The sequence below is a fragment of the Carassius gibelio genome, chromosome A21 (assembly GCF_023724105.1).
Source record: "Carassius gibelio isolate Cgi1373 ecotype wild population from Czech Republic chromosome A21, carGib1.2-hapl.c, whole genome shotgun sequence".
Classification (NCBI taxonomy): domain Eukaryota; kingdom Metazoa; phylum Chordata; class Actinopteri; order Cypriniformes; family Cyprinidae; genus Carassius; species Carassius gibelio.
In genome coordinates this window covers 10,557,391-10,571,837 of record NC_068391.1, presented here as the reverse complement: position 1 = coordinate 10,571,837, position 14,447 = coordinate 10,557,391, and the positions used below count along the sequence as shown (strand labels likewise).

At 34.7% G+C, this 14,447-nt stretch overlaps 2 protein-coding genes across 4 annotated transcripts; both read right to left on the bottom strand.

Annotated features, from left to right (window-relative positions):
- Window positions 1-1,343: 1,343 nt before the first annotated feature.
- On the bottom strand, window positions 1,344-8,264 carry LOC127942123 (transforming growth factor beta-1 proprotein-like). Of its 2 annotated transcripts, XM_052537707.1 has the most exons (8): window positions 5,460-8,264; window positions 4,871-5,366; window positions 4,068-4,328; window positions 2,985-3,059; window positions 2,765-2,912; window positions 2,516-2,666; window positions 2,322-2,432; window positions 1,344-2,234 (listed from the first exon to the last, which is right to left on the bottom strand). In XM_052537707.1, exons 2-8 carry the CDS (start codon window positions 5,208-5,210, stop codon window positions 2,187-2,189), a joined length of 1,134 nt encoding a protein of 377 aa, XP_052393667.1. In that variant the 5' UTR covers window positions 5,211-5,366; window positions 5,460-8,264; the 3' UTR covers window positions 1,344-2,186. The 2 variants fall into 2 exon arrangements, with proteins under 2 accessions (XP_052393667.1, XP_052393668.1); XM_052537708.1 differs by lacking the exon at window positions 5,460-8,264 and having other exon boundaries at window positions 4,871-5,385.
- Window positions 8,265-9,220: 956 nt separating this feature from the next.
- Window positions 9,221-10,920, bottom strand: LOC127941907 (B9 domain-containing protein 2). Of its 2 annotated transcripts, none has more exons than XM_052537362.1 (4): window positions 10,753-10,920; window positions 10,193-10,287; window positions 9,964-10,089; window positions 9,221-9,877 (listed from the first exon to the last, which is right to left on the bottom strand). In XM_052537362.1, the coding sequence occupies exons 2-4, from the start codon at window positions 10,278-10,280 to the stop codon at window positions 9,564-9,566; spliced, it is 528 nt and encodes a 175-aa protein (XP_052393322.1). In that variant the 5' UTR covers window positions 10,281-10,287; window positions 10,753-10,920; the 3' UTR covers window positions 9,221-9,563. The 2 variants fall into 2 exon arrangements, with proteins under 2 accessions (XP_052393322.1, XP_052393321.1); XM_052537361.1 differs by lacking the exon at window positions 10,753-10,920 and adding an exon at window positions 10,397-10,729.
- Between the last annotated feature and the right edge of the window lie 3,527 nt (window positions 10,921-14,447).

Sequence of the window (14,447 nt, the reverse complement as noted above, 5' to 3'; positions counted from 1 at the left end):
TGCAGATATGTTGACCCAGAAAGAAAGGGAGAATATGAGAGACAAAAAAACCTGAAAATTCAAATTGAAGGCAATGTATCCCTTCAAATGTGTTAAAGTCTTCAACCCCGTAACCATTTGTCACATTAATATTTTTCTGAAAAAAAAAATAGGGAAGACAATTAAGGATGAAAGCATTTCTTTCTGATTACCATCTGGCATGTTACAGACTAAAACAATAAAAGTGTGGTTTTGCTTTAACATCTACATTAACTATATATAGAGAGAGATTTTTTATTATTGTTCTTTTCTCTTTTTTTCCAGATAAAGAGATCATATACAGTGTCACTTGAAAGTTTGTGAACCCCTTGCAGAATCAGTAAAAATGTGAGTAATTTTAACAAGAGAGATCATACAAAATGCAAGTTATTTTTTATTTAGTACTTTTTGGAGTAAGATATTTTACATAAAAGATGTTTACATTTAGTCCACAAGACAAAATATTAAAATAACCCCATTAAAAAGTTTGGGAACCCTTGGTTCTTAATACTGTGTGTGGTTACCTGAATGATCCACAACTGTTCATGAGTCCGTTGTTTGTTCTGAACAGTTAAACTGAGCACTGTTCTTCCGAAAAATCCTCCATGTCCTGCGGAATCTTCAGTTTTCCAGCATCTTTTGCATATGTTAACCCTTTCCAGCAGTGACTATGATTTTGAGATCCATCTTTTCACATTGAGGACAAATTAAGGGACTCAGACACAACTATTAAAAAAGGTTCAAACATTCACTGATGTTTCTGTAGGAAATAGGATGCAATTTAAGATCAAGGTAAAGTGTACCTCTTTTGTTTTCCGGTACACATGCAAGTATATTCTGTTGCTTCCGAAGGGCAGTACTAAATAGAGAATAATTATATTTCTACAAAGTAAGAAATAATTGGACATCTTCATCCTGTTCAAAAGTTTTCACCCTCTAGCTCAATGCATTGTGTTTCTTTCTGGAGCATCAGTGAATGTTTGGACCTTTTTTAATAGATTCAGATTTTCACAGATTCTGCAAAGGGTTCACAAACCTTCAAGTGGCACTGTATACACCATTTGGCCTATTTTTAACTTCAGTCCCATAAAAAAAAGTAAGATAAATGTTACATTTTTTAATATCAGCTGCTATGTGGGATGCATGTATATTTATGCATTATATATATATATATATATATATATATATATATATATATATATATATATATATATATATATATATATATCAAACTGGTATATACTGTAAACATTATTGATCAAAATAAACTGGCTCTATTTCTATTTTCAGTAACCATAAAATAAATTACATAAAATGCAGTAATCTACCACACAGTGTACAAACTTTTAATTCACTTCCTTAATAAAGAAATAAAAAAAATAAAAGCCTTGCCAGCTCTGAAGCCACAACAAAATAGCTTGCAGGAAATAGTCTTTCCTGAACACCTGTAACAAATGTGGATTCTGGGAAAAACAGAAAAACAATATGCACTGGTACATGCAACAAACATTCAGTGGTGATCACAAATACAGTCTACAGCAATAAAATTACACCAACAGCACATACAAATTACACCTGAAAGCAATAAAATTAAATTACACAGCAACGGTGCTTACTTTTGGAGCTGAGGGATTAATTTGAGAAAATAATATAAAATAATTTGCAAGCACATACTGTATTAAAAATCAAGGAAGGTTTTTCAATGTCAACAGCATAGTTAAGTAACAACAACATAATTACGTTAGCAATGCAAGTACAGATATAAACAGTCTGCACAGAACGGAGAGATATTATATTCCACTTAATACAGTAAACGACGTGTCCAATAGTTTTTATATGCAAACTTTTATTCAGAATAATCTACATCGAACTGTGATGAAAATTTTAAGTCACAATTTGATTTTCTGTTAAATAATAGTTGACACCTCTAAATAAAACAATGAGTATTGCCACTTTTATGACAACATGTACAGCAAATGTAGAGTATCATCAACATAAATGTACAACAGTATCAGTACATCGAAGTGTGGTACAGCGGAGTCAAGTAAAATGAAAAGGACCAAAATAACTGGAATAAAATAGTTCCCCTCCAAAAATACTGGGTTAAAACTGCCTCAAAATGTTCCTCTCTTGATTTTGCTCACAAGAACCAAACAGAGATATGGCTTTCAGCAACACTTGCAGGTCTTCACAATCATATTTGACAGTTGCTCTACCTGGGGAAAGTTATAGCGAGCATTATTTAGTTTATATTTCTGTTGACCACTGATGACATCAAAAATGTCAATAAAATCTATTCCAACCTTATGTTGCCGGCCCACATAGTAAAGGATGGGCAGTGGGTCTAGAACCTGAGGTACACAGCAGGGTTGAGCAGATGCACCAGGATTGTGATGCCTATACAGCGCAAGAACCTGTAGGCAAAGAAAATCAGACAAAATCAGACCCAAATTTTCGGTTAGTTCAGTTCTAAGCATATGTCAGTCCTGATTGCTACCTGTGAGTATTTATTTTCTGAAGTCCAGACGAAAGAGCAAGAGCCAGTGCAATAGTTGGCGTAATAACCAGAAGGTTCATGTATCCACTTCCAGCCCAGGTCTTTGCGGAAGTCAATGTACAGACTTCTGACACAGCAGCTGTCAGACTTACTGCATTTAACAGGAAGATGGCACACTGTGTAAGGCTTTTGATATAGAAAGAGTAAAGAATATCCATTTTACTTTATGTTTACTCATAAAAGGCTTACTCGGTACAAACTTGTTCTGTTTCAGTTTGACGTTTTCTGCGAGATTTTGATGAGCTGCGGCCTTCAAGGGGAAGTGACATGACCAAAATGTGAGGCTTTGGCATATGGTCTGCTAAGGTTTCTGTATCACCTCTTGTAGTTGACAAACCTGCAAACACAAAGAGCAATATTAGCTTATTCCATCAACATCAACACAGGATTTGAATTTAAATTTACAAACCTGCTATTTTGAGTGGAAATGTAGTCGAAGGGTCACAGTTATCTGCCATCTTCAATTGAAATCCCTGCTCTGCCTCTATGAAACAAATTTTATAGAAAGTTCTATTTTTGTTTATAATGCATACATTACATATGTGTAATAAACACTTATTTTAAACAGATACACCAGGAGATTAACCTTCAAAATGTTGGACATCATCCTCAGGATATCATCATGTAAATAATTTTATAATTATAATATTAAACATTACATCAATCTGAAAATTGAATAGGTTCGATTTTAAATAGCTAAAAAAAGTAAGATTAAAATGTAAATGCAAAAAGAACTATACACAAAAAACGAACAAGTTTGCAAATTCTGCCAATTTTAGTTTGCAGCAGTTTTATTTTAGTATTATGTTTTAGTTTTATTATTTAATAATATTGTAAACTAGTTTTTATTTTTATATTTTCCATTTTACTGCATTATTAATGTAATTAATATACTTTATGTGCTTTTGTCATTTTATTAGTTTTCATTGGTATATATATATATATATATATATATATATATATATATATATATATATATATATATATATATATATACATGTTTAGCTTCCATTTATTTTAATTTCAGTTTTAGTCATTTTAGCACTTCAAAAACATTTTATTTCCATTTTTCAGCTCAATATTTTAATTACCACAAACTATTTTAAATATGATTTTTAGGCATAGTTAACAATAACACAGTGTTGTAGTTATTAATAAACATGATTTGAAACTGTATTTGTTTTTGAAGTGATGGAGGGAAAATGGTTTGACACCTTTTTAAGGATTTTTCTGTATCAGGGAAAAGTTATGTTTTAAGGTTGAATGCAAAATGTGGGACAGCTAAATTCAGATTAAAAACCTAAATAAAATACTTTTTTAGTACAATAAATGTAACATATTATGATATGTAAGATTTTAATGATTACATGCAGTTGAGTTCGTCATTTAATGTGTTTTAAATGAGCTACTTTCTATGCTAGGTTAATTTGACATTAGACGGTAGTTTCTCACAAAAACACGGTCATATTTGGCAGGCAGCACTGATTCTCACCATTTCTCTGGAGCCAGTCCTTCAAGGTCTGTGTCACATCAAACGTTAGCCATTTGCTTGCCATTTTGTCGGAAATAAAGCGTGATTCCAAGTAGCGCGACTTGTTCCCAGTGCCCTGATACAGCTCCAGTCTCTGCTCTGTAGCACCTGAAAAACTCATGATGCGCATCCGGAGCTCCACCTGGGAGATTGTGCAGTCTAAACCCAATGTGTGGCTTATATCTGTGATGTTGAACAATATCTTGTCCGGGGTTCCCTGTTCTGGTGATAAAATAGAAAGCAAAAATGTTGGAAATATGACCCTGTTTGAAAGGAGCACAGGAAGAAGAAAAAAGTGGAGAACAACGGATGTTTTTTAATGCATTTAATGCAAGCTGTGGGGGATGAACTAGAGACAATAACTACAACGGGGCTCTGTGTTTTGGCACGTGGGTGTGCGTGTGTGGCAAACCAAGTGGCTATTGTCATTGTCAGCGGGTTTATAAGTTCATTACAGACACCAAAACACCCCCAAACAAGTGCAATGTTGTCTTTTACATGCAAATAAGGCTTTAAGAAACAATAAAATATCAAGAGATGTTTGGAGTTGAGTGGTTCTATTGTTTACCAAGGAACTCTCAGGCTCTAAGTCACTTCATTAGCGTTCTCTTAGCAGCCTTCCTTCCTGTTTGTGGTTAGATAATTTGCACGCACCCTCAGTTGTCTGAGGAAATCGTTGGGCACATGGCATTTTAGCCATTTAAATAATGCACTGTAATCATTTAAGAATCGACAGACAACAAAGAAAGGACAGACCCACTCACTCAGTTTTATGGTGAATTTGTGAACCTCTTTAGCATAGTATTCCTCCTCCATAGGATCTTCTCTGGGTTGTTCAAGAGGGGCCGCCTGCTCCTCATTTAGCTCCACGGTGCTGTTGTATACTGAGATGAGCTCTGCTGGGACATTTTGTAACTCCTCTTCCTCGTCTACTTCTGGTTCTTTATACAGTCGTAGTTTGCTGAGAATCTGTCCTCGAATCGCTTCGATTCGCTTTCTCTTTATTAGCTCTAGGTCTAAAGAACTGCATGTTGACAATCCTCCGCCGTAGTGTACAAATCCCAACAGGCATTGCAATGCTAGTAATAAACTCTCCACCTTCATGGTCAGTGTCGCTGGAATTTATGTTGAGTCTTTGAATGTGGCACTAGATGGTTACAGAACTGAAAGGTCTTCTAGACACTTGCTACAATGCTGGCGTCACTTTAGCATTGCTACAGAAAAAGTTGGTGTTGTCTTCTTTACTTCAAACCCAACGGCCTGAATAAGAACCCAAAAATCACTGAGATATTGATGCCCATAATGCTGGCACAACAGAGTCAATGGATCTGAAATAAAACAAGCAAAACTCACCAATAAAGTCAGAGGACCATAGAAATTACTCAATAGATGTCTTTGCAAGCCACCATGCTTCAGTTAAAGTAGTTTCCATTCGATAACCTCAACGTTTCCTTGGGTCCCGCTCAACAGGAGCAAATAAATGCACGTATTTGAGGTTCAAAGTAATATCAGTTACTTTCTTGTGCCGTATCCTTGTTCTGAAAACACTTAAGTTTGCTCTCAACTCAAGGAATGACAAAAGAGGAAAAGGAAGCAGCAGAGTTTAACCAAATGACACAACACTTCCTTTGCAACGCAGCAGTTTCCCTTCTAGATTTAACACAAACTGTGGACAATATGTGAGGCAAAGGGTTTAAATGAAATCATGGTGGCATTCATGTGCCTGGAGTCTGCTGGCTACTGCTATCCACTCAAATTCAACATTTAGAATGAAACAGAGTGTGTTGAAATGTAAAAGACAAATTCGGTAAAAAAGAAAAAAATTCAATGTGAAGGATTGGATGACTGATAATTTTCTCCTATTAAATTCGGATAAGACAGAGATATTAGTTATTGGACCAAAAAACTGTACACAGAATCTAGTAGACTACAATCTGCAACTAGACGGATGTACTGTTACTTCCTCTACAGTCAAAAATCTTGGTGTTATATTAGACAGCAACTTGTCTTTTGTAAATCATACTTCCCATGTTACAAAAACTGCATTCTTCCATCTTAGAGACATTGCCAAGCTATGAAACGTTACCTGTTTCTAATGCAGATAAGCTACTTCATGCATTCATGACCTCTAGACTGGAATATTGTAATGCACTTCTTGGTGGTTGTCCTGCATCTTCAATAAACAAGCTACAGGTAGTCCAAAATGCAGCACTTAAGAGTCTTTACCAGGTCAAGAAAATATGATCATATTACCCAAATTTTACAATCTCTGCACTGGCTTCCTATTCAGTTCCGTATCAGTTACAAATTATTATTACTTACCTATAAGGCCCTTAATGGTTTAGCTCCTGTATACCTAACTAGTCTTCTACCACGCTACAATCCATCATGCTAGGTTACAAAACTCTGGACTTTTGGTAGTTCATGGGTTAGCAAAGTCCATTAAAGGAGGTAGGACTTTTTCAAATTTGGATCCCAAACTCTGGAATAGCCTTCCTGATAATGTTCAGGGTTAAGACACACTCTCTCTGTTTAAATCTAGATTAAAAACACATCTCTTTAGCCAAGCATTAAAAAAATGCATCCAATAATCTTGGACTGCAGTTATATCTGATCCAGTTATATCTTCTTATTCTTCGGCTTGGGTTAAACAAATTAATTTTACTTGGCTGGAACAGCAGTTAGATACGCTAATTATGTATCTATTTGTTTGCTTCAGTCTGGATCCAGAACACCAGAGAAGAGATGATGTCACCCCCTCAGAGGTCCTCAGATGATGCTAACCCCGAAACAACATACAGAACTAACGAATATTGCTACAAGTTTGATTGCATCATAATAATTGCTGTTAATAGTGCTCATCGTCTGTTTGATTACGTCTTTGATTTGTTTTTGTAAATTTCTGTCATATGCACATAAACTGAAAGTTACCACTGTTAAGCTACTACTAAATATTGTAGAAACTTAATTTACTGCAAAGTTGCTTTGCTATGATCATAAAAGGGCTATACAAATAATGTTATGTCATAGGTGGGTATACTCTGGGAATACAACTTATTTGACATTGTTGTGTTATTGTACTGAACTTCCGATGCAAGTATATAGTGGCCTTTAGGATACTGCTATCTCATGTGTGAGTTTTGTACATATTTGTCAAAGGTATTAATTATTTATATGTTAAACTTTTTTTTAACGAGTAAGAAATTAACAAGGTTAGTTGGGTATGTTAAGGTAACAGTTAAATGGCAGAACACAGAAATGATGCTAGGGCTGCAGTTTTTCTGTTTGGAATATCTTCCACATCTTGCGTTTACAGAATACAGACTCAATTCCCAAAGGAGCTATTCTACTTTCAAACACTTAGAAAAAAGCAGACGCTTTTTAACAGTAAATTAGTAGAGGGTACCAAAAAATTACGACAGCTACACACTTTTTTTTTTTTACACATTTTTTTTTAAACGCCCTCCCCCATCTTTATTTCTGTCTATATAAAAAAAAATATATATATATTTAAGAGAGGAACTGATGAAATTCAATGCAAGAAGGATGTGAAACAGTGCATCAAAACATTTCTGAAACAAGATGGTGTCAACATATGTGACCCTGGTCTCAAGTCACTGGGGTAGCCAGCAATAGCCATAAAAATAAAAAAAACATTGTATTGGTCAAAATTATAGATTTTTCTTTCATGCCAAAAATCATTAGGATAATGAGTAAAGATTATGTTCCATGAAGATATTTTGTACATTTCCTACCGTAAATATCTCAAAATTAAATTTTTTATTAGTAATATGCATTGCTTAGAACTTCATTTGGATACCTTTAAAGGCGATTTTCTCAATATTTAGAATTTTTTTTGCACCACCCGCAGATTCCAGATTTTCAAATATTTGTATCTCGGCCAAATATTGTCCTATCCTAGCAAACCATGCATCAATGGAAAGATTATTTATTCAGCTTTCATATAATACATACATCTCAATTTAGAAAAATTGGCACTTAAAGGGTTAGTTCACCGAAAAATGAAAATTATGTTATTAATAACTCACCCTCATGTCGCTGATTTTTTGAAGCATCGAAAATACATTTTGGTACAAAAATAGCAAAAACTACGACTTTATTCAGCCTTTTCTTCTCTTCAGTGTAGTGATATCCGGTTCAAGAACGAATCACTCGATGTAACAGGATCTTCTTGAACCAGTTCACCAAATCGAACTGAATCATTTGAAACAGTTCTCATCTCCAATACGCATTAATTAACAAATGACTTAAGCTGTTAACTTTTTTAATGTGGCTGACAATACCTGTGAGTTAAAACAAACTAATTTCCCCGAGTATTTCATGTACTCAAACAGTACACTGACTGAACTGCTGTGAAGAGAGAACTGAAGATGAACAGAGCCGAGCCAGATCATGAACAAAAGACTGACTCATTCTATATATATAAATGAGCAGTCTTTTAAATATTGTTCCGCTCACTTTGACTCACCATAGCCTGCTGATTGCTGATGGCAAAAATGAACTGTAACTTTACTTACTCTTTGATCTTTTTTTAGTCTCACTAAAACAGTTTCAAACTCCACACAGGAAATGAGCAAAATGTGATAAGCTGATTCTCAGTATCTACAAAACGCAGAGCATGCTACAAAATGTTATAGTTAGTATGTTTTAAGTCGCTGGGGTATATTTGTTGCAATAGCCAAAAATATATTTTATGGTCAAAATTATAGATTTTTCTTTTATGCCAAAAATCATTATGCATTTTAATTAAAGATCATGTTCCATGCAGATATTTTGTACATTTCCATTTTTTATTATATATATATATATATATATATACACACACACATATATATATATATATATATATATATATATATATATATATATATATACATACATATACATATATACATATACACATACACATATATACATTTATATATATATATATATATATATATATATATATATATATATATATATATACATTTATATATACATACATACATACATACATAGACATAGACATATAGACATATATACATATACATATACATATACATATATGTATATATACTGCATAAGGTTTTCTCATATCAATCCTTGATGAATGACTTAAAAAATATTTAATTCAGAAATGATAAACATTTAAAAACTGCCACATTGAATTGGATCAAAACAAAATACAATTGTATAAAACATATAAAGTGTACAGAAAAATGCACAAACTGAAACAAAAAAATATTGTTTGAGATCCAACACATGATCAGTCTGTGGAGATAAATCAATCACATACCATTTTAGTCAACTCCTTGTATAACATACTACATTCAACAGTTTTACATTCACACATACCTTACAGAACTACCTCCTGCTCATTATGACACAATATTTTACCTTCTTTTCACTCCATATATCTCTGATCTGAAATGTGTGACAATCAGCAGTCCATTCTCAGCTCTCAACACCATATCTGTCAAAGTGGCGCAGAAAAATGCACAGCTCTAGTTCAACTGTGCCCATGCCAACTGTGTGGAGTCTGTATCGGTCTGCACCACTGTAAATGAGATCTGGCGAGCGCAGCTGTGGACCTCCTCCTACAAACATCTCAGAAAGTTGATCCTGCCAGGATCCCAGCGGTCGCCATGTCACGCACTGCAAACGATGCTGTCCTGGGCTTGATGGTATGTGGATATAACCATAGCCATACAGCTGGCATCGGCCAAAAGAGTCCTGATGCCACACTTGGAGATGAAGCTTTGGCCATCCTAGAAGGAGAAAATGCTTCTATAAATTAAATCACGCCTAAGTGATTATAAACTCTTTCTGCCACTCTTAAACTCAAGATGAATACCTTGTAGGCCCTTAGTAGTGTAGTGCAAATCAATGGGATGACTCCAGTATGCCATGTCCCCTGTCTGAGGCATGTCTACTTGAGTCTGGCCTTCCTTCAGACCAGAAAGAAGTCTCCACGCTCCTCCTGGATGGCATTAAGTGAAAAAGGTTTTATTACTTCATATTAAGACAAACTTTGGGATATCAAATAAACATTAAAATAATAATTCATAAAATAAAAAGGACACCTGTGTGTACACCCCATTTGCAGAAGAGGCTGTTCTGTGGGAATCCGGTGGCCCCGATGATTTGTCCAATTATATGCAATTCTGCCATAAGAGTCCTGAAATATCATTATGCAGTGTATTAGTTATCACATCCATCTGTTCAAACGGCTATATAATCAATTTGTATACTGTATTTCCATTATTCATATATTTTGAAATTCGTACGTTTTATATTTCTTTGTGTTTTGTTGTTTTTTGCTCCAAGATAACATGTTTGTTATTTATTATACATACTGTATCGTTTTTAGCATCGACAAACTTCATAAACATCATACTTTTCTGATATAAATAAAATTTTCACACCCGTTACAAGTTCATTGGGTGCGTTAAAACAGGTTTAGACAACAACTTTTGTTTGTAGTTAAGTCTAACGTTCCAGATATCTAACTACACCTCCTGTAACTTAGTCACTGGCGTAAATCAAAACTAACAGATCGCTAACGTAAGCTAATTAGCGACCCATCTACACTCGTTTCACAACTGCATTAACAAAGTTGAACAGTTCAAATAAACACTCATACCACAGTCATCACAATCGACTCATTGATCGGCAATGCTGTAAACTAGAAAGCGAGCTAATCCAGCAAACTCGCTAACTGTTTTCTTTTACTGTCTATGGTTTACAACGCCTTCCTGTCGTCAAGGATGATTTCCTAAGCAACTCACTTCCTCGTGCTCTGTGTTTGTGGAGATTCTTAGTTTGACGAGGGTTGAGTCTGCCATCTGGCGGCAAGTGTCTGTGTTGCATTGCAAGCAAAGAGGAAGAGGTCACAAGAGTCCTTTCTTGTTTTCTCGTGATTATCTCATGATCTTGACATAACAAAAGCTGTTTTCTCGTTATTACGACTTTATTTTCTCGTGATCTCTACATAACAACAGTTGTTCTCTAAGTTACACAACTTTGCCAAAATGTGGCAATATAGAACTGAATATAACTGATGGGGTGATTTATACTGTATATCCGTTTTACGTTTGGGACAGAATAAGGACCTTCTTCGTGATTGCTATAATTTTAGCAGTATTGTTCATTACTGACATTTAATCAATTCATAAATTGTAGGGTAGTGGGGATTCAATATGAGATATGTAATGGGAAACCTCCGAAAAGTGTGAAAATATTATTCATTTTGTGCATTTAGGATACATAAAATGTTAGTTATGTGGGTGAATATTTTGGCCTAAATTCAGCAACTTATATGACAGCTCCAACGAGGTTCATGCAACATAATACTCTTTACATGTTGTTAGACAAATGGAGAGTAAAATATGTTCCAGTGTCTGTCACTACATGTCAACTTCTTAGAACATCCCCTGAAGATGTCATGTTTATTTAATACTTTGATGTTTACATAGTGCACTCAATAACAGCATGTGCCAAACATAAGGTCCCCTTCTCCCTGTGGCCCAAAGTATCCACCTCAGGAAGACACCAATACCACATCTCAAACCCTCAGAGTCCACATTTGTACAAATACACAGACAAATAATAAATATTTAATGAGACTCATAATTGAAACGCAAGGGACTGTGTGTGAGTGGATTCTGATGTAACCTCCAAGATTGACATGATGTGGTTATGAAGTTCAATACTGTACGTGCATATCCTATTTTAACACACATTATAAAAAAAATGAAAAATAAAAGACGACCATAGTGCAGTCACCTTAACTTCATCACAAGTTAAAGAGCAAAACCTCCCCTGTAGTGATGACTGCAAGAGGCCCACAGGAGGACTATTGAGGGCCAGACACTGTTTTGAGGCTTATAAAACAAGGCATTATAGTGACTGAAAGCATTTATGTTGGCCTTGTTACCCCAGCTGCAAATGTTCTGCAAATGGAATTTTGAACCAAATCAGTGGATTTATATGGACCAATACACATTGGAAATCAAAATTTTACGTGAAATACATTAGCACATGTATTTCTGCTGCAATGGATTCTAATTTAATATCTAGAAATATTCTCTTTTTTGATGACTCAAATGAAATAAGTCCATTAAATGCAATCAGTTTCCCCAAATGGTTTGAAATTCAAAACATTTGCTTAAAATGTACCCTTAGACCATCCCAGATGAGGTCTGGAGAAATTTAGCATCTCATCACTTGTTCACCATTGGAAAACTGCAGTGAATGGGTGCTGTCAGAGTTTAAACAACTGCTAAAAACATTTTTAAAAAAATCCAGAAAGCTCAAGTCAATCAATTAACATCTTGTGAAGTGAAAAGCTGCATTCTAAACCGTTCTGAACAAATATTCAATTCAATTCAAGTTTATTTGTTTAGCGCTTTTTACAAAACAAATCATTGCAAAGCAACTTTACAGAAAATTAAGTTTCTACGATATTTAGTAGTAGCTTATAAGTGGTGATCAGTTTATGTGCAAATGACAGGAATTTTCAGAAAAATGTATACAAGACATAGTCAACCAGACGATGAACACTATTAACAGCAATTATATTGTGATTGCTAGTAAGTAGCAATATTTGTTAGTTCTGTATGTTGTTTCAGGGTTAGCAACATCTGAGGTCATCTGAGGGGTTGGCATCATCTCTTCTGAGGTGTTCTGGATACAGACTGGAGCTTGTGTAAATTCTACATCCCATGGCAAAACAGAGAAACAAATAGAGACATCATTACCGTAACTGCTGTTCCAATAAAGTAAACTTAATTAGTTTAACCCAAGCTATAGAATAAGAATGCACACTTGATCACAACTGCAGTCAAAAATTATGATATCTAGTCACTGTGCTAAATAAAAACCTTGGATTGTTTTTGTTATTTTCACTGAGTTTGTGGATATGCTCGGCCCTGGCAGTTTTTAGAGCCTGTCTATAGCCGGACAAACTGTTTTTCCACACAGTTCTAAAAACGTACAAGTTAGTTTTTCTCCATTTGCACTCAAGACTACGAGTTTCTTTCTTGAGAGAGTGAGTATTACTGTTATACCATGGAACAGTACATTTTTCTCTGAGCTTTTTCAATTTGATGGGGGCAACAGCTTCGAATGTATTTGATAAAATAGTGCCCAAGTAGTCAGACTGTACCGCTGGTGGATCAAGATGCATCGGTGAAGTCTTGCTGTGTGTAACCCCACATGTTATTTTCCTCTATGTCAACGGGGTCATGATCTGCACCCTGAGGAAAAACCCAGTTTTTTATGAAGCTTCCCACTACATTCTCCAAAGCTCCGAAGCAAAGTTGTTTGTGTCTGCTGTTAGATTATACTATAATGAAAAATGTCTCACTCCTCTTGCGGCTGCACAAGCCTGCCTTACTAAATCTGGCTTCATAGTCACTGGAGAGGTATGGAGAGGTATCTGAGTCCCTCTTGAAAACACTTTGTCCATTGTTTGGATGATGGGTTTGATTCAATGTTTGTCTTCTATTTATATGACAAAGCAATTCTGCCTTTGTTTTGCTCAAGAACTACTCTTTTTCAGACTGCAGATCGATAAGAATCTGGTTTTAGTTTTCTCATGTATGTTTTTGTGTTAGTATGATTTTGTGTTTGTTTTTTTTTGTTGTTGTTTTTTTTTTTTGTATCTGTACTCACGTCTTTATAGCATCTTTGGCTAAATCAGCCTCCTGTGATAAAATATCAGCCAAAAAAAAGCCAATGAACTGTTCTGCTACATCTAATACTAGGTATCTGTGCTGCGTCTATTTTAAGGAGTAATCCAAGATGTATTTTATTTGTGTATATAATGTATTTTTTGCTTTTTAGTGTTAATGATTTTACCAAGATGTCTAAGTTACTGTACTGTATATGGCCTGAGAGACTGGACCTTTAGCCCTTCAAGATTTATTTGTTTTTAGAAAAAATATCTAACATTAAACTTATTTTAATGTTGATTTGTGTTCAGATTTTTTTACTGGTTAAAAAGGGACACAAATAAGGATTAAGAAAATATTTTTTTTCTTCAGAAGCAGGCATTTGTCATTGTTGTATACCATGTGCCTTGTTAATGCTAGGAGCCTTAGGAAAGTGTATTGTATATATTATTGTTTTCTTTTAATCAATGTTTTTTTGCACCTATTCAACCAGAGATGTGTCAGCTGTCACAACAGAAAATAAAACACTGTGAGATATAAAATAAATATTCATTACTTACCATAAATGTTTTTAGATCCTATATAGCAGTTTTCATCTCAGGCCTTCTAAAAATCTGCTATTTAGCTGTCATCCAACATGAGCTTCAGTGTGTAAGAGATAATG